General features: G+C 59.2%; 2 protein-coding genes across 4 annotated transcripts; one reads left to right on the forward strand and one right to left on the reverse strand.

The window, feature by feature from the left end:
• Nucleotides 1–369: 369 nt before the first annotated feature.
• Nucleotides 370–5,912, reverse strand: GARIN5A (golgi associated RAB2 interactor 5A). 2 transcript variants are annotated; one of them, XM_082606527.1, is made up of 5 exons: nucleotides 5,641–5,912; nucleotides 5,320–5,420; nucleotides 4,860–4,990; nucleotides 1,452–1,707; nucleotides 370–566 (listed from the first exon to the last, which is right to left on the reverse strand). In XM_082606527.1, the coding sequence occupies exons 1-5, from the start codon at nucleotides 5,681–5,683 to the stop codon at nucleotides 510–512; spliced, it is 588 nt and encodes a 195-aa protein (XP_082462653.1). In that variant the 5' UTR covers nucleotides 5,684–5,912; the 3' UTR covers nucleotides 370–509. The 2 variants fall into 2 exon arrangements, 1 of the variants encoding a protein (XP_082462653.1); XR_014292178.1 differs by lacking the exons at nucleotides 370–566; nucleotides 4,860–4,990; nucleotides 5,320–5,420 and having other exon boundaries at nucleotides 1,590–1,707; nucleotides 5,614–5,741.
• Nucleotides 5,913–5,955: 43 nt separating this feature from the next.
• Nucleotides 5,956–12,421, forward strand: EMC10 (ER membrane protein complex subunit 10). 2 transcript variants are annotated; one of them, XM_082606525.1, is made up of 7 exons: nucleotides 5,956–6,130; nucleotides 7,209–7,281; nucleotides 8,132–8,241; nucleotides 9,160–9,264; nucleotides 9,600–9,781; nucleotides 9,919–10,012; nucleotides 10,942–11,043. In XM_082606525.1, the coding sequence occupies exons 1-7, from the start codon at nucleotides 6,017–6,019 to the stop codon at nucleotides 11,026–11,028; spliced, it is 765 nt and encodes a 254-aa protein (XP_082462651.1). In that variant the 5' UTR covers nucleotides 5,956–6,016; the 3' UTR covers nucleotides 11,029–11,043. The 2 variants fall into 2 exon arrangements, with proteins under 2 accessions (XP_082462651.1, XP_082462652.1); XM_082606526.1 differs by lacking the exon at nucleotides 10,942–11,043 and adding an exon at nucleotides 11,249–12,421 and having other exon boundaries at nucleotides 5,958–6,130.
• The last annotated feature ends 12,031 nt before the right edge of the window (nucleotides 12,422–24,452 follow it).

Consider the following 24,452-nt stretch of genomic DNA (forward strand, 5'->3'; position numbering starts at 1 on the left):
GGAACAGCTACTTTAGCGAGGCTGCCGCGTTGCCATGGCAACTACAAAATCACGGGTGGACTTGACACCCTGTGGAGGCAGCCCTGTTAGACGAGCTACTGTGAGTGGGGAGGAGGTGGGCTGGCTGCAGGGGCCGGGTGCAGTGGGCAAAGAAGAACCAAAGGCCAGACTGGGGAGGGCTACTCTAGTGAGGTAGCCACGATGGAATGGTGAGCGCTGGGCCTCAGTAGTGGCCCAAGGAGCCAGACACCATGAACAGAAGACCGCGCTGGGGCGTCACACTGGAAGAGCTATTTCTGCCATGTTGAGTCAGTGACGATGGGGAAACTGCTCGTGACCAGGTTGTTGGCTCTTAAGTGGCCGATATTTATTTATTTATTTATTTATTTTAAATTCTAGTGTTTTCTGTTCCGATATTTATTAACTTTAATAATTCATCTGTCCGGCCCCGAGGTAGGGTACACTTTGATTTCTGGTCTTTTAGTGACCTCAAAATAATGTTGGAGGAATCAGAGTCCCCAGAGTTCAGAGGTCTGTGGGTCCAGTCTGGCTTCCATGGCTTGAAGCTGGGTACAAGAGAGAGTCTGTCTCAGAGGCCTTGACTGCGGATGCACCTGCCGTTTTGGGGTGGGTGAGTGGGCCCTCTGTACTTCCTGGGAAGGCCTGGGGAGCAGGGTGTCTCAAGAGGAAGAGGCCCCATATGTTCCAGTGTCCCCACCTTCAAGGGCTGGGGCATTTCCCCTCCCCAGGCCTTACACGGAACTGGCATCTTGTCTGGCTGACCCCACTCCTTCAGGGCCTGGGCACTCACTCCCCAGATTCCACCATGCTAGGTCAAGGGGAACGAGGCTGGGGTGGGGGAATGCCCAGTTAGGAAACCATCACCACCTTTGCTGGTGCGCCAAGGTCCTGCAGACCTAGCCCTGCTTTTGAGAGCCTCCTGTCCTCTGGGTACAGATGCCACACCCTGTCAGGAGTTAGGAGTCTGGGCTCCTGGTCACCTCCACTCTCAGACACAGGCATCCAGATCCCAGGCCCTCCTCCCTCAGTCCCAGGATCCAGGCCCCGGCCCCTCCCGCCTCAGACCCAAGATCCCGGCCCCAGCCCCTCCTCCCTCAGACCCAGGATCCAGGCCCCGGCCCCTCCTCCCTCAGGTCCAGGATCCAGGCCCCGGCCCCTCCCCGCTCAGACCCAGGATCCAGGCCCTGGCCCCTCCTCCCTCAGACCCAGGATCCAGGCCCCGGCCCCTCCCGCCTCAGACCCAAGATCCCGGCCCCGGCCCCTCCCGCCTCAGACCCAGGATCCAGGCCCCGGCCCCTCCTCCCTCAGGTCCAGGATCCAGGCCCCAGCCCCTCCTCCCTCAGACCCAGGATCCAGGCCCCCAGCCCCGCCCATGTCCCTCTCCCCCCTCCTTGCAGCCCCGCCCTGCTCCGCTCACCTCCTCTGCTCACTTCCTCCTGCTCAGTTAGATCCTCGTCCTCGTCGTCCTCCAGCGCCGAGTACTCCTGCGTGAAGGGTACGGCTTCCTGGGCCGAATGGAAGCGCAGGCGGTAGAGCAGCCGCACCCACTGGCCGAACTTGCGGTCGCGGGTCTCCGGCGGGGCCCGCAGCTGCAGGTAGAAGGCGCGGCCGGTGCGGAGCTTGACCTTGAGTTGCCAGCGGCTTTCGTCGTGGACGAAGAGCTGGACGAACTGCAAGGGGAACAGCCTGGCGGGCGGAAGGGGCGGCCTCAGAGTGTGATCTTCCCCGGCTCCGCAGCACCCACCCCAGCGCCCCTCTCCCCGCCCGGAAGGATCCTTTTCCACTTTCTCTACCTCTTGCATTTTATCCATCCCCAATTTTCTTCCATACACAGAGCCCATCCGTGTCTCCCGCTGGTCCTCCCTCCTAAACGCGAAACTCAGATTGCTGCTTACTTGAAATTTCCATTTGTATGTTGGATCGACATCGGACACATAAAATGTCCAACAGCCAAATTCCTGACCTTCCCCCAACCCCAAAGCTGCTCCTCTTCGTCTTCCTCATCTTAACTACATCCTCCCACTTGCTCAGTCAGAAACCGTGGGAGTCGACTTTTTTCACATTCTTGGCCAATCCTACCAAATCCTGACGGATCCACCGTTTAAATGTAGTCATAGTCCGACGATTTCTAAGTCCCTCCACCAGCCGCCCCCGACCCCCGCCGTCCAGCCACCGTAATTTCCCGCCTTCACCCCAGTCTGTTCCCATGCGGCCGCCAGAGGGCGCCAATCAACACCCGCGTAAAGCAGAGTCTTTGCCTTGACTGCAAGGCCCTGCGGGATTTGCCCCCTTTGTTCCCTCTCTGCACCCCCCCCCCACTCTCCTCGCTTACTCGGCTCCAGCCATACTGGTCTCACTGTCCCATAAACACCTGTCAGGCTTGGTCCTACCTCAGGACCTTTGCACAGGCCGTTCCCTCTGTCATCCTCCAGCCATCCCCATAGCTTGGCCCCTTCCTCTCTTAGAGAAGATCTGTTTACAACCACTAGCCTATATACTACCACATTCGCCCTTGCAGACCTCCTCATGCCCACCCCCATGCCCCATCTGTCTCCACAGACCTCACCCACTGGGCAAATTGACATCTATTCTGTCTGCTTTCCTAGTAGAAGGTGAGCTTGAGGGCAGAGATTTTTGGTCCAATTTTGTTCAGTGCTGCTTCTGTAGTACCCAGAGCTGACCCATGGTCAGTGCTGAGTGAATGCTTGTGGAGTATCTGAATAAAGGAATTGCTCAGGCCCCCAGCCTGATTCAAGGTCCAACAAGGCAGTGGAAGAAACAATCCAGACAGGATGGGTAACTTGGCCCAGATCACACAGCAGGGATTTGAACCCAAGTCTTACCTATGTTCTTAACAACACTGGGTAGCCACATACCACCCCCCCTCAGGCCCTGCAAAGCTACCTCTAGAAACTGGTCTTACAGACACCCTCGCAGCTGAGCACATGGATGTCCCCTGCCTGCCACACTGGTTGTCACCCCAAGGCACAGGACACATCAGAGTCCCTCAGTAGGCAACTTGATCTATTAGTATGTTCCCCAAATGGAAGAATAATAGCTGACGTTTCCAAAGCGCATACTCTGTGTCAGGTGCTGTTCCAAGAGTTTTATAGACATTTACTTAGTTTATCCCCTGACAGCCCTGGAAGGTGGGCTCTCCTCTTATCCTCATGTTGCCGATGAGGAAACTGAGGCCCAGACGGGTAGGAAACTTGGCCAAAGACAGTGAAGAAGAGGTGAAGCCAGGATTTGAAACCAGGCCTTCTGAAGGCAGCCATTTGTTTAAGGACATTCCCTATTACATTATCACAGCAAGAGGCTGGATGCAAGCTAGGTGTCCAAGGGGACGGAGTTTGTTGAATTGTGTGTGTCCAAAAATGGATCTGTGTGCACTGGCACAGATCACTAAGGGCTGGAAGCTGGTTAGAAGTGAGGGGCTGGGGGATGTGTCTTGAGGCTGAGTTGGCAGAGCAAGCTCAATGATTTTACTTCGACGGTATGTTTTCTCTGGGGCTGGGAGAGTGCTGAAGGAGATGATGAGGGTCAAAGCCCCCTCTCAGCACCATCCTTAGCATCCTTCCAACTGCAGGTTGTGACTCGTATGGTGGGATACAATTAGCATTGAAAAGAAAAGGAAGATGGTAGGGAATGTCCCAGTACAAGGTTCCGGCATCAGAATACTGCTTTGTGAAATGTTTTAAACTTATTCGGGGGGGATAAATAAAGGCTGTAAGTGGCATCAAGTTTGTTCAGGTCAGAAGCAGATTCTACCACCAAATGTGTTACATCCAAAATTGCAGACAAAGGATTGTATGAGTGCGTGCGTGTGTGTGTATGACAATGTGGCTCCATCCATCCTTCCTTCCTTCCTTCCCTCCCTTCCTCCGTCCCCCTTTCTTTCATTAACTGTGAGATGTAGCCAAAAAAGTGAAAGCCACCAGTAGAATGTTTCTGGAAATGTACTCTATGCCTGTAAATGTCTTGGTATTTGCAGCTGGAGTTGGAGACAGGAGCCTAGGATGGAAGAAAGGTGTATTTTGTATTATGTGTGTTTTGTACCTTGGAGTGTTTTTGCATTACTTTTTCAATGAAAAAAGCAAAGACCTGAAGGGGCAGTGTGGAGTGTGGCCCAGGAGCTCCAGAATCATGAGGTCAGCAATCCTGAGGAGACCAAGGTTCTGATCCCAGGCCACCCCTGACCCACTGTGGGACCCTGGGCAAGTGGCTCCCCTCTCTGGGCCTCAGTTTTTCTTTTCTTTTCTTTTCTTTTTTTTTTTGCGGTACGCGGGCCTCTCACTGCTGTGGCCTCTCCCGTTGCGGAGCACAGGCTCCGGACGCGCAGGCTCAGCGGCCATGGCTCACGGGCCTAGTCGCTCCACGGCATGTGGGATCTTCCCGGACCGGGGCACGAACTCGTGCCCCCTGCATCCGCAGGCGGACTCTCAACCACTGCGCCACCAGGGAAGCCCCTCAGTTTTTCTTATGGATGGGCCTAAGGGGCCCCACCATATGACAGTAGGAGGTCAGAGAAGAGATGATGTGCATGGTCAAGGGGACGCCTGGCATGCAGTAAGTGCTGCATAAATGGTCATTCTCCTGATCCCTGCCAGGGTGTAGCTGAGGACAGTCTCCCTCATGTCTATCTGTCCCTGATTCCTGGCCCCTGTGGATGGCCCTGTCCTTGTTCTCCTGGGTGGACAGTAGCCCAGAGAAGGCTAGCAGCCATCCATGGCTCCTGGCCTTGGAGGTCGTATGGGTGAAAGGAGGTGCTGCAGGGTGCCTATAGGATGCTCAGAGCTGGGGAGGAAGGAGGTCTAGGCTGGGGTGGGGGCAGTCACCCGAAGAGCTGCAGGTGTCCGTTCTCCTTGGCAGGGCCCGCCAGAAGCAACAGGTCTGGGAGTTCCAGGGCTGGACTGGAGGCTGCCACACCCATGGTGACCTTGTTGGCAACTTCTCCTAACCGGGTCACCTGGGGCCGGGGGTCAGAGGTTAGAAGCCAGATAGATGGGGGGAGGGATTGGGGAGGGATCAGGAATTTTGGTAGGGTTAAAGGTCAGGAACCAAGTAAGTTAACCACCAAGACGGGGATCAGAGATCCTGGGGTCAAAGGTCAAGAGTCATATGGGTATGAAGTCAGGGAAAATGGACCGAGGGAATCAAAGGCCGGGGTTCATAGGGAAGCAGGAATTTCAGGAGGTGGGCATTAGGGGGAGTGATCAGAAATAGGGCGAACAGAGGTTCCCCAAGTCAGGAGGCCGGGGCTCAGGCTTGGGCTCGGAGGGCCCTGGGGCTCCACACCTGCACGAAGTTGCTCTCAAACATGGGTAAATCCCGCAGCTGGTCGAACTCGCCGCTCATGAGATGGCGTTGGAGCCGTCCCGGCCGGTGCGTGGGACAGGCTGGAACCAGGGGGCGTTTTACATGGGCGGCAAAGTTCGCAGGTCTGTTCCAGGAGGCTGAGCTAAGGTCCCCGGGTCAGCCCCGCGCTGAGGGTAGAGGGTTCCCAGCTACCGGTCTCCGTATCGCAGGCTCCATCCCTCACCTGATTCCCTCACCTGGTCCAACCCCTCCAGGCCCGGCTCCGCCTCTCACCTGCCATCCCACCTGGTCCCGCCTCACCTGCTCCACCAGGGGCCGGCTTAGGCTCGTGCGCCCTTTTCATCGCAAAGCCCCGCGCCTTGGGGGGAGCGGAGGGAGGCGCCCACGGAGAAAACGGGAGGGCGGGACCCTGTGACGTCACAACGCGACGGACAGGGTTTGATGCGTCACGGAGGAGACGTCCGCGATTGTGGCGTCATCCAAGGGGCGGTGCCCGGAGGCCCGGATGGAGCGGCGCCCGCCCCGTGACGTCAGGCCCCGGTAGCGGGCGGGCGCTAGTGCGCAGACGCAAAGAGCCGGCGCAGGCGCACGGGCGACGGGATGCGGGCCGTTCCTCCCGGCGTGCTCCGCGGCGCCCGGCTTACTCCAGCCCCTTGGCTGGTGGGACGGGTCCGAAATGGCCGCGCCCGGCGCTGGGGCGACTCGGCTGCTCCTGCTTTTGCTGATGGCGGCAGCAGCTCCCAGCCGGGCGCGGGGTAGTGGTTGCCGGTCCGGGGCCGCTGTGCGGGGGGTGAGTGCTTATTCGCTGTGCACATAAGGCGGGGCTGACGGAAAAAGTGGGTCTCGGGCCTTTAGGTCGGTTAAGGTGGGAACGAAGTTGCGCAGGACCGAGAGGGGAGACTAGGTAAAAGAACCGTGGAAAGCGAGGCTGCAGTTCTGCGCATGCATGAGGCCGCACAACTGGGAGAAAGCGAGAGTATAGTTAGGAAGGCTCTAGCTCGTGAATATGCATAAGGGGGCGGGGCTGCTTATGGGATTTTTGCCATCCCCTCTCTGGGCCTTAGTTTCTTATGGATGGGCCTAAGGGGATCCCTAATGGGATCCCTAATCCCATTTTGGGATGGGACTTTGGCACCTGGGCGTTGGGTACGGTGAAAACGAGGCTGCACCGAAAGAGAAGTTTGGGGCAAGAACTTCCTTAACGCTAGGGATCCACCGTCATGAATATGTTTGAGGAGGTGTGGCCCGGGTGGAATCTTGGCAAATCAGACTTCGGGGTGGCTAAAATTAAAGAGGCGGGGGGGGGGTTGGCTCTTGGAGGAGTTCCGCCTCCCGAATATGCATGAGGAGGGCGGGATCTTGAGCTCGCGGATTAAAATCTGGAAGGAGGTAGCGCAGGTTTGAGGGCGTAGAGAGGAGGATGCAGAGTTAGGACAGGTGTGGAGAGTTGGAGAAAAGGAAGGCATGGAATCCTGAATGTGCTTGAGAGGGGTGGAACTCGGGCGGCATCGTGGCTATTGGGGCCGTGAAGGTGAAAACGAGGTCACTTGGATATTAGCTTGGGAAGGATGCCCTTTAACTTATGAATAGTTATGATGCTAGGTGTGAAAGGGACCTGGAGATAGTTGCCTTGGAAACGAGGTTCCGCTATTTTGCAGGCTCTGGTTTTCTCTGGCCCGTCCAGATCATGAATTTTCATGAAATGGGCGGTTCCCGGTGGAATAGTGGGCAAGCGTCAGTGTTTGGATATGGGTATGAAAATAAGGCTCCTGCCACAGCCTGCGGGTCTGTCTGTCCTGGGGTCCGCGGGTCCTGCCGGACTGAGGGCTCTGATGGTCCTTACCTGGGGCCCTCTCTATCACCTGCAGGCGGGGGCGGAAGGTCGAGAGGGCGAGGGCTGCGGCGCCGTGGGGCTGCTGCTGGAGCACTCATTTGAGATCGGTGAGTCCAGCAACGTCCTGACCTGGACACTTACCCAGTGCCCTGTGTCAGGAACTTGGGTGCCACCCAGCGTGAGACACGCCATCCATTCACTTACAGCTTTGCACTTGGGAGTGTGTTTGCATTACACTAGGGAGGTGAAGGGCGACGAAGAACAGAAGCTCTGTCTTTGAATACTCCCATACCTGTAAGACAAATGCCAGTTTCAGAAAGGTCAGTATGGCAGTAATAACCTCAGAGCAGACTTTGACCAGTTGCCTCATGCCCTGCCCTAGTGGTTAGATGTATTAACTCAAACATCTGTATTAACTCAGACATCCTCAGAATAGTCACGCAAAATAGGAGGTGTTAGGGATAGCCCCATTTTCCAGAAGAGGAAACTGAGGCGCAGAGGGATACCAGACAAGGTCCTTTTACAAGTGAATGGTAGAGGTGGGACCTTCTCTAAAGCCCAGCTTAAAGTGCCACATTTTAGGCATCCAGACTCCCAGAGCATAGATGTCAGTGTGGCCCAGGGGTTCATAATCGAGTCTGAGGCCCCAAGCTCTGGGGGCACCTGTTTTAAACACTGAAGCTCGGACCCTCTGCAGACCTCCCCAGTCAGACCCTGGCATCTCCCCAAGAAAGCCCGGTGGTTGGGAGCTCCCGAGCTCTGCAGCCCCTGTATTCCACAGCTGGGGAAACTGAGGCCCACTTAAGTCATGTGAGCAACTCTGGGTCACCTGGCAAGGCAGAGGCAGGGCTTCAGAGACACGTGGGGCTGTCCCCAGTTTTTAGGTGGGAAAATGGGGGCTCGGGATGGGGAAGCGACCTGGTCACTGCGAGGGTTGACATCCAGGCTCCCGCACAGATGATAGTGCCCACTTCCGGAAGCGGGGCTCGCTGCTCTGGAACCAGCAAGATGGCACCTTGTCTTTGTCGCAGCGGCAGCTCAGCGAGGAGGAGCGGGGCCAGCTCCGGGTGAGGACGGGACCCCCGGCTCTGCTGGGGCTGGGGGCACGTGCCTCAGAGCACAACACGCGTACTTCGGGGCCTCTGCCTGAGCTGTTTCCTCTGCGCAGCACACCCTCTTCCCCACAGTTTTCATACAGTCAGCTCCTCTCGCTCTGCTAGACTCAGCCAAGATGCTTCACACTTAGTGCAAGATTTGCTTGTGAGGAGACAGGGATTCCCACGGTAGCCATGGTTAAGCAGGAGAACGTTACCTCTCCTGTTGCCCTGCTTTGTGGCCTCCTCAAGGGCTGGGTTCCCCCCAGGCCCGCCTGGGTCCTCCCTAGGGATGGTGTGGGGCTGGCGGGGGTGGGGGGTAGGTTCCAGGCAGCAAGGTAGAGGAAAGGAAGAAGGAGGGCCAGAGGGAACAGCCGGCTTTGGGGGAAAGCTCGAGAGAGCTGCCACAATCCACTTCCACTCCGTCCCTGTGGTCAGTTGGAGCTGCAAGGGAAGCTGGGGACGCAGGCTTTATTCTGGGCGGCTGCGGGCCCCTGGGTGCCAGCGCTGTGGGACAGATCAGGCTGAGGCCCGCCCTGGCCAGCCTTCCTGCGTGGTGCCCACGTGATTCCTGTCACAGTCACCCACAGAGAGAACTAGCTGCTCATATAACCGGGGAGGTCGGGTGTGGGGCTGGAACCGGACCTGCGGGAAGTGTCCTCGGGACTTACTCTGTCGCTGGGCTGGCCTCTGCTCTTCTCGTGGTGGTCTCCATCCGGGTGGGGCACCCAGTGGGAGGAGTCTTGGGCTTGGCCGGGCCAGGGAGTGGGGAATGCTGGATGGGCGAGACTGGGGAAGGGCCTTCCTGGCTGTGGGCCCAGTGGGTGTCCAGACCAGGTGGGGGCTGGACGCTGTCCCTCTCACTGCCACCCTCCCCTCTCTGCCCTGCAGGATGTGGCAGCGCTGAATGGCCTGTACCGTGTCCGGATTCCACGGCGGCCTGGGGCCCCTGACGGCCCAGAAGCCGGTGGCTACGTCTCCTCCTTTGTCCCCGCGGTGAGTCGGTGATGAGGTCAGCCCCCATCCTTGCTTTGCCCACCCTCTCTAGCCTGGGTTCTACCCTTTGGCCTCCACTGTTCGTGTTCCAGCATTTAAGGACCTCGCCTTGCCCTCAAGGGTCTCCCGGGCTGGAGGGGGACAGTCCAGTTGGTGGGCCCTGGGGAGGCCATTGCTTCTGCTGGAGGTTGGCAGGGGGCCATGGGGGGCTTTGAAAGATGCTTCGGGGGCCCTGTGGGGTGGGGAAGGAGGCTTGGTGGGGGGTGGTGTGGGCGAGGCCTGGGCAGCAGCCCCCGCTGGCCTCCCTCCTCTCACGCCCTCCTCTCCTCCCCCAGTGCTCCCTGGTAGAGTCGCACCTCTCGGACCAGCTGACCCTGCATGTGGACGTGGCCGGCAACGTGGTGGGGGTGTCGGTGGTGACGTTCCCTGGGGGCTGCCGGGGCCACGAGGTGGAGGACGTGGACCTGGAGCTGTTCAACACCTCCGTGCAGCTGCAGCCGCCGGTCCCGGCGCCAGGGTGAGGGCGCCAGGGTGAGGAGCGGGTGCCGGGCGGGGGGCGGAGCGGCCTTCCGCTGCCCCTCCCCCACCCTATCGGGCTGCCGCGGTGTCTCCCGGCCCCTCATCCCCTCTCCTCCTCCTGCCCCCGCCCCACAGGCCCGAGACGGCAGCCTTCATCGAGCGCTTGGAGATGGAGCAGGCCCAGAAGGCCAAGAACCCCCAGGAGCAGAAGTCCTTTTTCGCGAAATACGTAAGTGGGGTTCTGCCTGCCCCCGGCCCCTTCCCCGCCGGCTCCTCCCCCCATCCTGAGCCCCCCCTGCCCTGCTCCCCTCGCCCACGGCCCTCCGCTGGGCCTCCTGTGTGGAGGGCCTGCGTGGCTCCTCCGGCGTCTCTGTGCACGTCCTCCTGGCCCCTGGCCTGAGCCAAGGCCTGGACGGAGGGGTGAGGACTGGAGCCCCGCACCCTGCCCCTGCCGGCGTCAGCTTGTGGTGGTGCTCGTGGGGCATCCGGTCTCAGCAAGTGGCCGGCCCGGAGCTGGGCAGTGAGGGGACTGGGGCCAGCCCCGCGGGTGCCCGGGCCGGGGGCAGACGAAGCACAGGCAGTATCAGGCTTGCCTGTGGGGAGGGAGTGCAGTGAGGAGGGTGTGGGCAAGGGACGGGCAGGGTCCGAGCTTGGAGGAGGCTGGGACCAAGGTCCGGGGGAGAGGATGCGGCCTGAACCAGGCTGTGAGGCTGGGGCGTGGGGGGCACACGGCAGAGACCTCGAAGGAACGGGGGGGTTTGGAAAGGAGGGAGCGGGTGGGCTCCACCAGCCAGACCTGGGGGCTGGGTGGAGGGGCTGTGCCGGGAGGTGCCCAGGGCCCTGGGCGCTGGGGGCGCCGGGGCTGGAGGACGTGGTCCCACCCCAGGCAAGGGCAGGGGCAGTGGAAGCCAGTGTGGCTGGGCCCTCGGGGCCTCGGGTGGGAGGATGCCGAGCCTGACTGCGCTGAGCGCCGTGTCCGTGGGGCCTTGCTTAGTGTGCCGGGAGCTCCTGATGTCAGGAGAGCCTAACTGCCGAGCTGCGGGGAAACTGAGGCCCAGAGAGGCCGAGAGCTCGCCCACCCCTGGCTCTGCCCTCCCTGCTGGCCGCGGGACGCCACAGCCGCCACTGGCCCTGACCTGCGCCCCCCTCCCTCCTCAGTGGCATCTCATCCTGGGGGGGGCCGCGTTGCTCACAGCCCTGCGTCCTGCCGCCCCCGGGCTTGCACCGCCACCGCACGAGGCCTGAGTGAGGACCGAGCCCCCTCCCGCCTCCCCCGTCCCTGCACCCCGCCAGCCCTTTCCCAACCCGTAGTGGAGTAGGGGACCTGGGCCCCCTTCCCTCACTGCCTCCCCTCCGCTGGCCCCCGCCTTCCCCACCCTGGGCCGGACACTGCTTATTCTCCCCTTTCTTCTCTTTGTCTCCCTGTTTGTCCGTCTGTCCTTCTGCCATCCTGTCTGGCTCACAGTGGATGTACATCATTCCCGTGGTCCTGTTCCTCATGATGTCGGGAGCACCGGACGCCGGGGGCCAGGGCGGGGGCGGCGGCGGCGGCGGAGGTGGTGGCCGGTGAGGGGCCCAGGGTCTGTGAGTGCCTCGTCCTCTTTCGCTCAGCAGACGCCCTGCCTGCCCAGCGTGCGCGTGTCCTTGGTCGTCACAGGAAGGATTTGCCGGCCCCTCCTGTCTCCCTGTCGCATGAGGGTAGGAGAGCGCCCCCTCCCCAGGAGTCCCTTCCCTCTGGGCCTTGGCGTTACTGGTGGTGGGAGGGCGGCGGGTTCTGGGCCCTGCTGCACCCCGCCCTCCCCTGTGGCCCCGCTGTAGCCCCAGAGGCTTCCCTTTGCCACAGAATAGAGCCCAAGCTCCTGGTCTAGCTCTGACCTCACTTCTGGTTCCCCCCACTCCACCCCCTGAGGCCCTGCAGTTTGGGAACATGCCTAGTTCTCTCCAGCCGCTGTGCCTTTGTCGTGGTCTCCTCGCCCTGCCTGGCCAGGTTAGATGATACCCCTAACTTGTCTGACACTGGATTGGGACAGCAGCCTCCTGTCTGTCTGCCCTTGAGGGCACCCTGGGGCTCCTCGCAGCCCAGAGCTGGCACAGAGCAGGGGTGGGCTGGCCACGGGCACCCCCTTTTCCATCCCTCCGTGCAGCCCTGTCCCCTGTTTCGGCCTATATCTGCCCACGGTTCTTAGTGGGAGTTGAGGATTCCTGCCATCAGGATGCCAGGCCCTCCCTAGGCTTCTGGGCTTGAAGAAGTGATGTTGAAAGCCAAAAGAAACATTTAGTGGAGTCAGGGGCCAGATGATATAAATAGAAGCCCTTTCCTGGCCTGGGTATCTTGCCTGGGACTTTGCTGGGTCCTTGCTATCTATCTCCCCTCCTCCTTTTGTCTATTTAAAAACATTGACAAGGCAACATATTGAAATAGGTAAACATTTTGGAAAGTTACAACTTGCACCAGCCCAGTGCAACTGTTGACTTGGCTAAGAGGCGGTCAGGACGTACCGGCGCTGCTGAATTCCCCTGGTCACTGTGTGTGTTATTCAGAAACACCAAAAAATGGCCACCATTGTCACGGTAACAGCTGCATCAGGCTCCACGGTGTCTGTGTAGCAGTTTATTAAACTGTCCCCCAAACGTTCAACGTTCAGCTTGCCTCCTGCTTTACGTGGGTATAAATAGCACGACATCGCGGGTCTGTCGCTGATCTGCCTCTGATGTGAGTTGGAATGCCTTCCCGCAGACTCATGACTCGATGTAGAATACCAAGGCGGATTAGAGACGTTTTGTGAACAGGGAAAGCAGCCGAGGAAGGTGTGCAGTGGAGTCGCGTCTCCCTGATCACGTGATCATTTTAGTCCGTTGGTCTTCCCTCCCGGAGTGTCTGTGCGGGCACCGACAAGCAGGAACGTGTGTCCTTGGCACCGACAAGCAGGAACGTGTGTCCTTTCCCCCTCTTCATGGCACAGGTAACGTGTCCGAGGTGGTACACTGCCCTGGGCTGGCCACGTGCCTCCTGCGCCGTGTCGTCTGCAGTTCCGTCCTTGCCCAGAGAGCGGCCTCGTCGTTCGTGTGCCACCAGAAAGGGACGCTGGGCTCATTCAGCCCGCTCTCCTCCAACTTACTTTCTCACGAAATGCACACGTGACCTAAGTGCACACGTGACCGTGGAGCGTGGCAGCGCTATTGGGATTTTCTGAGAACTCTTCCTGTCCTGTGCTCCATGGCAGTATTTGTGTCGTTGAATTCCTCTTGTGATTCTTCTGATACTGCCGAGACCTCTGTGTGCCACCTCCGTCCTCTGATGCCCCTGGACCCTGATCCTGCTACGCCTCTTCCCTGCAGCCCCGTGGGAGCTCAGAGCCCACCCCCTGGGGGGCCAGCCATGCCCCTCTGCACAGTGACAAGCGGCCTGAGAGCCCCAAAGCCTCCCGCTGATTCACATTGCCTTGGTATTTTTTTAAATTAATTTATTTTATTTATCTTATTTTTATTTTTGTCTGCGTTGGGTCTTTGTTGCTGCGCGCAGGCTTTCCCTAGTTGGGGCCAGCGGGGGCTACTCTTCATTGCGGTGCGCGGGCTTCTCATTGCGGTGGCCTCTCTTGTTGCGGAGCATGGGCTCTAGGCGTGTGGACTTCAGTAGTTGTGGCACACGGGCTCAGTAGTTGTGGCTTGCGGGCTCTAGATCGCAGGCTCAGTAGTTGTGGCGCACGGGCTTAGTTGCTCCGCGGCATGTGGGATCTTCCCAGACCAGGGCTTGAACCCACGTCCCCTGCATTGGCAGGTGGATTCTTAACCATTGCACCACCAGGGAAGTCCCCATTTTGTTATTTTTTAGTGGCTTGAGGTTTGAGGTCTTTGTCAATCTGATTACATTATTTTTATTTATTTATTATTTATTTGGCCGTGCCGGGTCTTAGTTGCACATGCGGGGTGTGTAGTTGCGGTGTTCGAGCTCTTAGTTGCGGCATGTGGGATCTAGTTCCCTGACCAGGGATCGAACCCAGGCCCCCTGCATTGGGAGTGTGGTCTTAGCCACTGGACCATGAGAGGAGCCCCACATTCTTTTTTTCTTAGACTTTTTTTGACTGCTCTCAAGCCAGCAGGGTTACCCTGTGGCATATTCTAGTCAGTGTCCGAGCTCGTGCAGGCTCCCTGGGGCTCTCTTCTGATTAAACTTCTCATCTAATTCTTGCCCATCTTTGGAGAGCTTAGTCACTGTTTCTTTTTTCTTTTTGTTTTTTTTTTTGCGGTACGTGGGCCTCTCACTGTCATGGCCTCTCCCGTTGCGGAGCACAGGCTCTGGACGCGCAGGCTCAGCGGCCATGGCTCACGGACCCAGCCGCTCTGCGGCATGTGGGATCTTCCCAGACTGGGGCACGAACCCAAGGCCCCTGCATCAGCAGGCGGACTCTCAACCACTGCGCCACCAGGGAAGCCCTAACTTTAGTATTTTTAAAGAATCTTTGCCACCCCCAAATTGTGCATTGTAGCAGGTAGCTTCTGGAAACAATTCTAGAGGTTTCTTTATTTAGCCCATCAGAGAGACTCCAGGTGAGGATCAGGGGCCAGTGACTGGGGCCTCTCTGGCTGTCATCCATTCACCTTTGCTTGCATCCAGCTTCCATTCAGCAAGGTCATTGCAGAGGAAACAAACTCAGTTTGGCCCAATTCCTAGAAATAGGCTCCCTAGCAAATTGTGTAAACCAAATCCCACTCCCCTTCATTTCCCAAAGCAGCGACACGTGCATTTCCATGACAGTGCAGGAGAGAACCTGCCCATAGCATGACTTGAAAACACCCATGAAGTCTGGAGATTTAAGTTGGCATACCAAGAAGCTTGCTGAGTATGATGTTTATGTATTGGTTAGGAGTAAAGTTTTTAATTTTTACAGAATTTTGCAAATTCTCCCCCTCCTCTCCCCCAGCCCCTCTGCCACCCCCTGGCACTGTCCTTTTTTGTTGGGGTCATTCCCAGTGTTTATTAGAGCTGGGTTGCTGTTTTGTCCTTTGCCAGTAGGTGGTGATGGACGATCACACCCAGTCTGAGAATGCCTCTCAGGCGGTACTGGGGGAGGTCAGGCATCATGCTGACCCATGTGGTCCGTCTCAGTGGAGAGAAGGACCCTAGAGGGGGCACTGTCGATCCTTTGGGAAGGTTGGGGTTCCCATGAAGTCTCTGTCTTAGCAGATGCTGGTCCTCAGGAACACCAGGTGTCTATTTTCTCATCTGTGAAGGGGGTCGTGTGAGTTCCTCCCAGCCGCTGCTGTGCTTCACGCTGCCTGAGGAAGAGAAGATGGTGGAAGGTTGGGAAGGGGAACGGAGCAGAAAGGCGGCAGCCTCCTCAGCAAGCTCAGGCTGGAGTCCAGGGCTCAGCAGAGTCCAGAAGGAGCAGATGCCCAGCCAACTGTAGGGCGCCCCCCCCCCCCGTCCTGGCCTTGCCACTTACGTGCTGTGAGTCTTTAGGCAGCTGCTCCCTGCCTCAGCTTGTCCTCTCGTCCTCCTGTGTCTGGGGCAGACTTGATCCCTCCAGGCAGGGTCCAGAGCCCAGGGCAGACAGAAAGAGAGAGAGAAAATGGGTGTCACAAAGGTCCTTCCACGTCGGGGACTCTGGCTTGACAGCCCGGCCCTGGGCTCCCTGGGTTGACTCTGCCATCTGCTCAGAACTTGGAAACCTCAGAGCCTCAAGGGCAGGAGAGGGAAAGGGAGAGAGGAGCCCCTGGAGCCCTTAGGGTGAGGACGCACGGGGGAGGGGATGCTGGGCAGGGCAGGGGCCTCCGGAGACAGAGAAAGAGGAGATGAGAAGACAGATTGGGAGAGGAGAGAAAGGAAAGAAGGAGAGAGCGTGAACGAAGGTGCGAGGGGCTGGAAAAAGAGAAACTGGAGAGTGAGAAAGAGGAGGGATGAGGAGAAGGAAAGATGCAGCGAGGAGAGAGGAGACGGATGTGAGGAGGGGAGAGGAAGGGAGCAAGTGGAAAAAGGAAAGAGGCAGAGGAGAAACAAGATAGAGAAAGTAGAAGGGAGACAGGAGAGGAGAGAAAGCCAAGGGCAGAGACAGGAGGGGGAGAAAGAAAAGAGGGAGACAGGGAGGTTGGAGGAGAGAAGAGATGGGGCGAAGCGGGGAGAGAACCGCTCAGGAGACAGACCCGAGAGGAGGGGAGGAGCCGGGAGAGAAGCAAGCGGAGAGAGAAGGGGTGTGAGCCCTGGGGAGGTTCCCAGAGAGCCGGGGGGAAAAGAGGGAGAGATTCAGGGAGAGCCGAGAGGGAGGGGAGGAGAGACCGAGGGAGAGAGAAAAGGATGGACTGGAGACGGTAAAAAGATGAGAAGAGAATGAGTGAGTGTGTGTGTATGTGTGTGTAAGAGAACGGGTGTGAGAGACGGCATGGAGAGAGACGGAGAGAGGCAGAGAGAGTGGGAGAGGAGGAAAGGGGAGAGAAAAGGAGGGAGGGAGGGGGGAGAGAGGAGGAGGGAAAGGGAGAGAGGCGTCCCGCCCGTGCCACACAGACACTCTTGGAGGCCAAGGGGAGGGGCGGAGGGAGGGGGAGGTCCAGGCTGAGGAGAGGATGGAGGGAGGCCAGCGGGGGGGGCACGTGGTGGAAAGAAGGGACCGGGGGACACGGAGGAAATGAGAAAAGGGGAAAGTGAGGCGAGACTAGGTTGCAGCGCGAGGCCAGGAGGCGCCGGCAGGGGTGGGCGGTGGCTCTTCAGACCCCAGCCCGGCCCACGGAGGACAGTCTCCCTCCTCGACACCCGGGCGGCCACCCCGAGGGCATTTGGTGACTGAGTGAGAGAAGAGAGTGACAGCAGGGAAGACAGAACAAAGCCGAAGGTGTGACAGGAAAGAGCCCGGTGAATAAAGAGGGGAGAGAAGGAACGGGGCTCAGAAAGGAGGAGGGGGGAGAGAGGGGGAGACAGAGGGAGACAGGAGGGAAGGGAAGCTTTGCCCCCTGTCGAGTGATAACGCGCCAAGTCACGGGACAGTGTCCCCGTGTCCCAGTTACCGATGAGCTGCAGACGGCAAAAACGTGCAGCTGATGGTCCCAGGACCTGGCAGGACATGAAATGAATTCCGTAAGCTGTGAAACATTAATCACAGGACCGTCTGTTCCGAGACAGGATAAAAATACCACCAGCGCGGGGAGGCAGCCGTCCCGCCCCCGTCGGTTACCGCACGGGCCTCCCCAGCTGCGGGAGTCGAGCAAGGACGGGACGGGGACGGGGGACGGGGGCGGGGAGAGCAGGGAGGGGGAGGCGCTGCGAGCCCCAGGTGTGTGGGAGCAGGTGTGGGAGAAAGAGACCATGAGAGACCGAGACGCGGCAAGCGGTGAGGGCTGAGGGGGCGGTTGGCCGCTCACGCCGGGGAAGGGAGGGCACAAGGACAGGGTGGTAGAAAGGGCAGCGCCGGGAGAGAGGCGGGGGGGGGGCGGGTAGACGGCGGAGGAGAGAGTCAGGAGTGAAAAGCCGATGGAAAGAAGATACAAGGAAACTGAGGGAGAGCGAGGCCAGGAAGGGCAGGAGATAGGAGCCCCTGTGGGGAGACGGGAGGAGCAGGAGAGGCTGGTGTGAGCGGTAAATGTGAGGAATAGGGACGAGGCGAAGGGGACAAGGGTAGAGAGAGGAGACCCAGCAGCAGCCGAGGAAGGGGGAGCGGAGGGCCAGCCCGAGAGCCCAGAGCGGGAAGCCCAGGACTGGGGACTCCGCACCCCATCCCCACCGGGGAGAGGAGGATGGACGGGGTGGGAGCCAGGAGCGGGGGGCGGGGCAAAGGCCGAAGGAAAAGCAGAAGGGCTTCCAGAAAGGCCGAGAGTGACAGCGCAGGGGAGTCAGGCTGGGGCTGCGGCGGAGGAAGGTGTAAAGGACGGATAGGAGCGCGGTTTAAGGAAGAGAAGTTGGCGGGGGGAGGAGCGTGGGTGTGTGTGAATCAAAGAGGGAGAAACTGAGGATCAGGGTGAAAGACAAGGGTGAGAGGAAGGAAACCTGTGAGCGGGTGGCTGTGGAGAGACGGACAAACGGACAGAAGGTCGAGACAGATCAGAGGGGGGAGGAGGGGGAGGAGGAGGAGCGGCAGCACGGAGGAAGAATGAAAAAGGATCTGATGGAGAAGGTGCGCGCGAAGGAAACGCAGCACAGTGCGAGGGAGGCCCTTTCAGGCAGGACGATGTGGTGCCAAGAGAAACTGACGGGGCAGAGGCAGAGGAAGTGTGAGAGAGACAGGGCCAGGAGAGAGAAAAAAGATGGAGCGAGAGATGCGGAGAGGACGCGGTCCAGAAAGTGGGAGGGAGGGGAGAAGGAGCTAGTGAGAGAGAGAGAGAGTGGAAATCGGAGGGAGGTCCAGAGAACGGGGCGGGGGGTGGGGGAGGGCGCCGAGGCTCACGGAGGGAGGGAGACACGGGGGGCCGAGTGCGGGCGATTCTCTCCCCCGCGTGAGCCTCAGTTTCCTCAGCTGCTTCTCGCGGGCGGGGGCGGAGCAGAGCGCGCAGGGCGGTGGGGGAGGGGCCACGAGGGCGACAAGTCGGGACTCAACGAGCAGAAGCAGCGTCAGCGCCCCTCCCCCCTCCCGTGGGCAGGTTCTAGCACCGTCTATCCTACTTTCCCTCCTGGTCTCCTTCAGTCACACCTCCCTCCCCCGCCCTAGGGAGTGGCTATTGTGATCCACATTTTTTTTCCCAAATGAGGAAATCCAAATGGAGCCCCAGTGGGTCATCAGCTCGCGGCGCCCAGCAGCATGAGGTGAAGATGATGGGCCCCTTCTACAGCCGTGGCGGCTGAGATCGCTGCCTACCTCCCTTCCGTCTGGAAAAATTGAGAGCTTCCGCTGCAGAGAAGGGAGAGGAGAAGGAGAGGAGGGGGCAGGGGAGAACACAGGGTCTAAAGAGAGTCAGTAGCGTGTGTGAACTGCCCAGCACGCAGTTGGTGCTTAATTAGTGCCCCTACCCTTTACTGGTGGAGGACGCGGAGAGCAGGAAGGGAGAGAAGAGGCGATAGAGAGGAAGGGAAAGGGGGAGGGAGAGAGTGTGAGGAGGGTACGCTGGGTTTATGAAGAGCCTGGCACACAGCTGGTGCTCAATCAATGCCCATTCATTCCCTTCATCAGGAGAGAGGAGCCAAGTCAGAAAGGAAGTGAAGAAACCACCACAGAGGAGAAACGGGAGGAAAGACAGCCAAAGGAGGGAGGGCCAGGGGTGGAAATAGCTAGGCATACGGTTGGTGCTCTTAAGTGTTAGTTCTCTTCCCAGGAGAAAGACGACAGGAAGAAAAGGAGCGGGGAGGGGAAATGCCAGCAGAGAGAATGAACAGGAGAAGCTGTGCTGGAAGGAGACAGTGTAGGTAAAGCAGTGGGCATACAATAGGCACTTAATAAATGCCCGTCCCCCTTCCTGGCAGCGAGCAGAGGAGGCAGCCAGGAGGAGGAAAGCAAGCAGAGAGGGAGAGGGAAGGGAGCGCAGGGCCTATGAGGCAAGCCGGGACAGACAGCTGATAGGAGTAGCACACAGCAGGCGCTCAGTACATGCCTAGTTCCTCCCCCAGGAGAGAGCTGGCAGGGCAGAGAGGAAGGGGAGAAGCTGGAGGAGAGCAGGAACCAGGGAGAAGAGAGGAAATGAGGAAGAGACCTTGCGAGTGTGTGGGTGAGGCACACAGGAGGTGCTCAATGAGTGCACACAGTCTTCCTTGCAACAGAAAGCAAACAAGAGGAAGAGGAAGGCACTGGTGAGAGGAAGGTTGGCCGAGGAGGCGATAGGATGGAGCAGAAGGGAGGAGGTGATGTCAGAGGAGGCAGTTCCGGCAAATCCTGGGGCACATAGAGGTGCTCGGTTAATGCTCGTTCCCTGCCCCGAGGAAGGCCCAGAGAACACAGGAAGGGAGAAGCTGGCAGAATGAGCGGGGCAGGGAGAAAGAGGCACGAGAAGATTAGGTGGGGTGTTAATTGCCTGGCATACAGTAGGTGCTCCATAATTGCTTGTTTTCTTCCCCCAAGAAAGGGGAGCCAGAGCAGAAAATAAGGAAAAGTCAGAGATGAAGGAACAGGGAGAATCGAGGGGGAGGGGGAGTGGAAGGAAATTACCAGGCACACAGTAGGTGCTCTATAAATGCCCAGTTCCTCTCCTGGCAGAGAGCAGAAAGAAGCAGAGGACAGCAGAAACCACGGGTCAGTGGAGATGAGAGGGCGAGAGGAGAATAGAGAAAGCACAAGCAATTGCTTGGTATTCCATAGGTACTCAATAAATGTGTGTTCCTTGCCTTGGCAGAGAGCAGAGAGCCCAGAAAGACAAGGAGAGGACAGAGGAGAGACAGGGGAGGAAGACGGTGTGAGGAAGGGTGAGATGGTGTGTAAACTGCCCGGCACACAGTAGGTCCTCAATATATGTTCATTCCCTCCCCTAGGACAGAGCAGAGTCAGAAAGGAGAGGAGATGAATAGAGAAGGAAGAAAAGAATTGGGGGAGAAAAGCGTGTATCTAATAAGAGAGGAGACAGGGTTTGTAAATTCCCTAGCACACAGTAGGTGCTCAATAAATGCCCATTTCCTTGCAGGAGAGACCAGGCAGATCAGGAAGAAGGGAAAGGAAACAGGGTGGAAGGGGCAGGAGAGCAAAAAGAGTATAAGGTGCAGAGACAGTGTATGGGAATTGCCTGGCAAACACTAGGAACTTAATAAATGCCCATCTTTTCCAAGGAAGGGAGCCAGAAGCCCAGGAAGAACAAGCAGAGGGCACAGAGGAAGGGACAGGGGGGACAAGAGGGTGTCAGGAGGGGCACGGAGGCATTTCAGGTACATCCAGCAGGTGCTCCATAAATGCCTGTCCCCTTCCCCGGCAGAGCAGAAAGCAGGCTGGGAGTGGGCAGAGACCCCAGAGGGGGGCTGGAAGGAGGAGGTCGAGGGAGGAGGGGGAGTCTGAGGGTGGAGGCCAAGGCCAGGCTTCTGGTGGCTGCCCCTCCCCCGCAATGCCGGGGCCCAGCCAGCCCAGCCCCCAGCTGCCCCAACAGAGTCAAGGCCCTGTCAGGACAAGGGCCCGTTGTCTGGGGCCTGGCACCGCCTGGCGGGAGGGGGAGGGGGCTGCCCAGCCCAGTCTGCCGTGTCTGGGGGATGCGGGGCCTCCCAGTCTCTCTCCGTGTCTCTGCATCTCCGTCTCTGAGCTGGAGCTGTCGCCCCGTCTCACACTGTGTTTCTCTGCGTATCTAGGTCCTGCTGTCCCACTGGCTCTCCTCCCACCTCTGAGTCTATGGCCCCCATCCTGGTCTGTCTCTCTGTCTCTGAGTCCCTGTCTCTTGCTGTCTCTGGGTCTCCCTCTGCATCCATCTCTCGGTTTTTCTCCCCATCTCCTCCATCTGTCTCTCAGCCTCTGTTTCTTGCAGTCTCTGGGAGGGAGGAACCCCGACCCTGACCCCAGCCCCGGGTTCCCGACCTCCACCCACCTGGGTTCAGGGCCGGGGTGCTGAGCTCAGAGGCAGAGGGGTGAGAAAGGAAAAGAGGCGAGAGGAGCGGAGAGGTGAGGACAGAAACAGCTTTATTCAGCAGAAACCGCAGCAGAGGCCCCAGGCGGCCTCCATCCGGGGCGATGGAGAGGTAGGGTCAGAGAGAGACGGGGAGAGAAAGTCAGGGAGAGGCAGAGAGACAGAGACAGGGAGCGATTGAGAGAGACCAAGAGAGAAGTGAGGAGAGAGAGAGAGAGAGAGAGAGAGACACACACACACACACACACACACAGGGAAGAAGGGAGAGAGACGGGCGGAAGGGTCAGAGGTGGGGAGACAGAGACAGACAAAGAAATGGAGACAGGAGAGAGACACAGAAAGAGATGAAGGGATTAGATAGACATGGGAAGACAGAGGCGAGAGAGAGGATGGGGCAAGAGAGAGAAAGAAGGACAGAGGCAGAGTTAGGAACAGGATGGGGAGAAATGGAGAGCGGGAGGGTCGGAGATCGGAAGAGACAGAAAGACAGATGGAGAGATGAGAGGGAGAGAGATGACAGAGAGAGAGACGGGAGACGGGAGAGCTGGAGGGGCAGCGCTGTGCAGGCGGGACGCGGGGAGGCAGGAAGGAGCGCGGCCCCTCTCACCTGGCATCGCTGGCGGCCACCCCCCAGGGCCCGACCGGGTGATTTAAGGGGTGCCCTGGGGGCGGGGCTGCACCCCTCACTGCCTTATCTGGCTAGCCCTGGGCTCCGAGAGCTAAATTGGGCCTCAGCTGTCAGCACCCGGGGGCACGGGACAGCTGTCACCTCCCCCTGCACCTTCCCCGTGACCGGCCCCCTCCTTCCCTCCTGCAACCAGGCCGGCACTGAGAGGCCCCTGGGGCCCTGCGCGGGGCGCCCCCAAAGGGCAACCGGGGATCCCCAGGAGCCCCCGCCAACCGATGCTCTGGGACCAGCCTGGCTGGGCACCCTGGGACAAGGGACAGCCTGACTCAGGCTTGTGAGAAGTGGGGTGGCCCCAGCAGGTGGGACTTTCGAGGCTGCATGGGCCCCTCTGCACCCACCATAAGGGGCAAACAGTAAGCGCTCAATCTGTGCGCTGGCCCAGCCTGCAGAGCAGGAGGGGTTAGCGCCTGGCGGGGGGCTGGGAGCAGGAGGAGGGAGGCTGCAGGGACCCCCACGCCCCCTGCCCAGGTCCCACCCTTGCCCTCTGGGCTCCCGCTCTGACCATATTAGGCCGCCACTGAGAAGGCACCCGGGGAGGTCACTCAGGCCCAGGAATAGAAACACTCAGGGAGCCCCGCCAGGCTGTCTGGGACCGGATGGGACAGGCGACAGGCACAGGGGGCAGGAGGGGCCCCCAGAAGCTGAGAGCGACACGGAGAGACAGAAACACCCAGAAAGAGAGCCCAAGAGAGGGACCCAAAGGGAGGGACAGAGGGAGTCAGAGACTGGGCGGGTGTGGGGGGCACCCCCGAGCTGGGGTGTCCTGGGACCCCAGCAGTTTCCCCTCACGTGCTGCTTGACTTTTCACTTTACAAGTTGCCCTTTGACCTCTGAGGTCTTGGGAACCAGAACCCGCCAAGCCCAAGTGCCCCCATCACCACGGGTCAGCGTGTCCTGCCGGCGCCTGCTCCCCACCTTCTTTCTTGTGTCCCTCTCAGAATTTACTGTCTGCGTGGAGCACAGCCTGAGGCGGCTCAGGGAGACGCCCCAGCTGGGGCCCTGCCTGCCTCTCCCTGCCCACGGCCTCCCTGTGCCTCCAGGTCCCCCATATCTGCCCGCCACCTAATGGGGGGCCCCTCTTTTGCCCATGTTTCTCCCTCACAGTTTTAGGCCCATGACCCCTAAAACCGTCTCCTGGGTCCCTGACCCTGGTCCTCCTCCCCTGATGTCACCCGGCCTGTCACACTCCTTACATCCCCTTGAGCTCAGCATGTCCCCCACACCCACTCCTCCTACCTCGGTCCCATCTGTTGGGGTGGCCCTACTGTCCCCCAGGTCCCAGGGCCAGACACCGGGTACCTCCTTCCCTGCCCCTCTCCCTCACCCCCAGAGCCTGCCCCGATTCTCTTGTCACCCCCACTCTACCCCCAGGGTCCTGAACTCAGGCCCTGACTTGTCCTCTCCCACTGGGACCCTCAGCCTCCTCCTGGGCCTCCCAGCCTCCAGCCTTCCCCCACGTGGCCGCAGAGGGTCTTTCTGCATCCAGGACCGACCTGCCCCCCCTGCTCACAGCCCTCCCCATTGCCCTGGACCAGGTCCAGCCCCTCAGCTGCTCTTGGAGGCCCTGTGGGCTGTGGACCTGCCAGGATCCACCCTTATCTCTTTATCACCTCCTCAAATAGCTACTGGAGAAATCATCTCCCTCAACATTCCAGGTCTCAATCTGGGCTGTTTCTAATTCTGGAATGGGCCCTCCCTCCCTTCCCACTGGCTCCCTGGAGAACGCCCCTCAGCCAGCTCCCCCAGGACCCCTCATCTTCCTATGGCCCCCCACTTTGTCCCATGGGACCCCTGTTAAAACACCCCACCACTGCGACTGGGGGTCTTTACATCCATCCCCTTGTGTCTTCCTCCCAGCCTGAGAGCTGAGGACGGCAAGCATCCAGCTGCACAGGCCAGACCCGGAGGGACAGGGGGCCCTGGGGGAAGGGTACAGGACAGGATGGGGGGCTGCTCAGGGGAGACTGTGGAGAGGACACCCAGTGGGAGTCTGTCCTTCCTCTGCTCAAATCCCAGTGGCCACTATCTTCCCCCTCCGTCACCTCTCCACCCTCTCTCTCCCTCAGCTCCAGCCACACCAGCATGCCTCAGGACCTTTGCACTGCCTGTTGTCTGCCTGGAATGCTTCTCCTGCAGACCTCTCCGTGCCTGCCTCTCTCCCTCCCCTTCTTCCAGTCTTTGCTCAAACACCTCCTCAGCAACACCTTCCACTGCCCTGAGGAATTCTACGCTGTGTTCCTTTTCCTGGTGTTCCTTTCCCTGGCTGCTCTAGCAAACGTAGTGGCTTCTAACAACACACATTGATTCTCTTACATTTCTGGAGGTCAGAGTCCAAAATGAGTCTCACTGGGTTAGAGTCAAGGTGTGGGCAGGGCTGGTTCCTTCTGGGGGCCTGGGGGAGAATCCGTTTCCTTGTGTATTTCACCTCCTAGATAGAGGCTGCCTGCGTTTCCTGGCCCGTGACCCCTCTTGTCTCAGAGCGCCCCGCTCCGTGTAGCATCTCTTTGACGCTGCTTCCTTAGTCATGTCTGAG

The sequence above is a fragment of the Mesoplodon mirus genome (assembly GCF_964341445.2).
Source record: "Mesoplodon mirus genome assembly, chromosome: 19".
Taxonomy (NCBI): Eukaryota; Metazoa; Chordata; class Mammalia; order Artiodactyla; family Ziphiidae; genus Mesoplodon; species Mesoplodon mirus.

Bases quoted from the DNA above. Each gene is read 5' to 3' on its own strand.
- EMC10 (XM_082606526.1), top strand. From the start codon at position 6,017: ATGGCCGCGCCCGGCGCTGGGGCGACTCGGCTGCTCCTGCTTTTGCTG. The intron at 9,265-9,599 runs GTGAGTCGGTGA...CTCCTCCCCCAG, and splicing joins TCTCCTCCTTTGTCCCCGCG to TGCTCCCTGGTAGAGTCGCA. The intron at 10,013-11,248 runs GTAAGTGGGGTT...TCTGGCTCACAG, and splicing joins AGTCCTTTTTCGCGAAATAC to TGGATGTACATCATTCCCGT.
- GARIN5A (XM_082606527.1), bottom strand. From the start codon at position 5,683: ATGAAAAGGGCGCACGAGCCTAAGCCGGCCCCTGGTGGAGCAG. The intron at 5,421-5,640 runs GTGAGGCGGGAC...CCCTGGTTCCAG, and splicing joins GCCGGCCCCTGGTGGAGCAG to CCTGTCCCACGCACCGGCCG. The intron at 567-1,451 runs GTGAGCAGAGGA...TCTTGTACCCAG, and splicing joins ATCTAACTGAGCAGGAGGAA to CTTCAAGCCATGGAAGCCAG.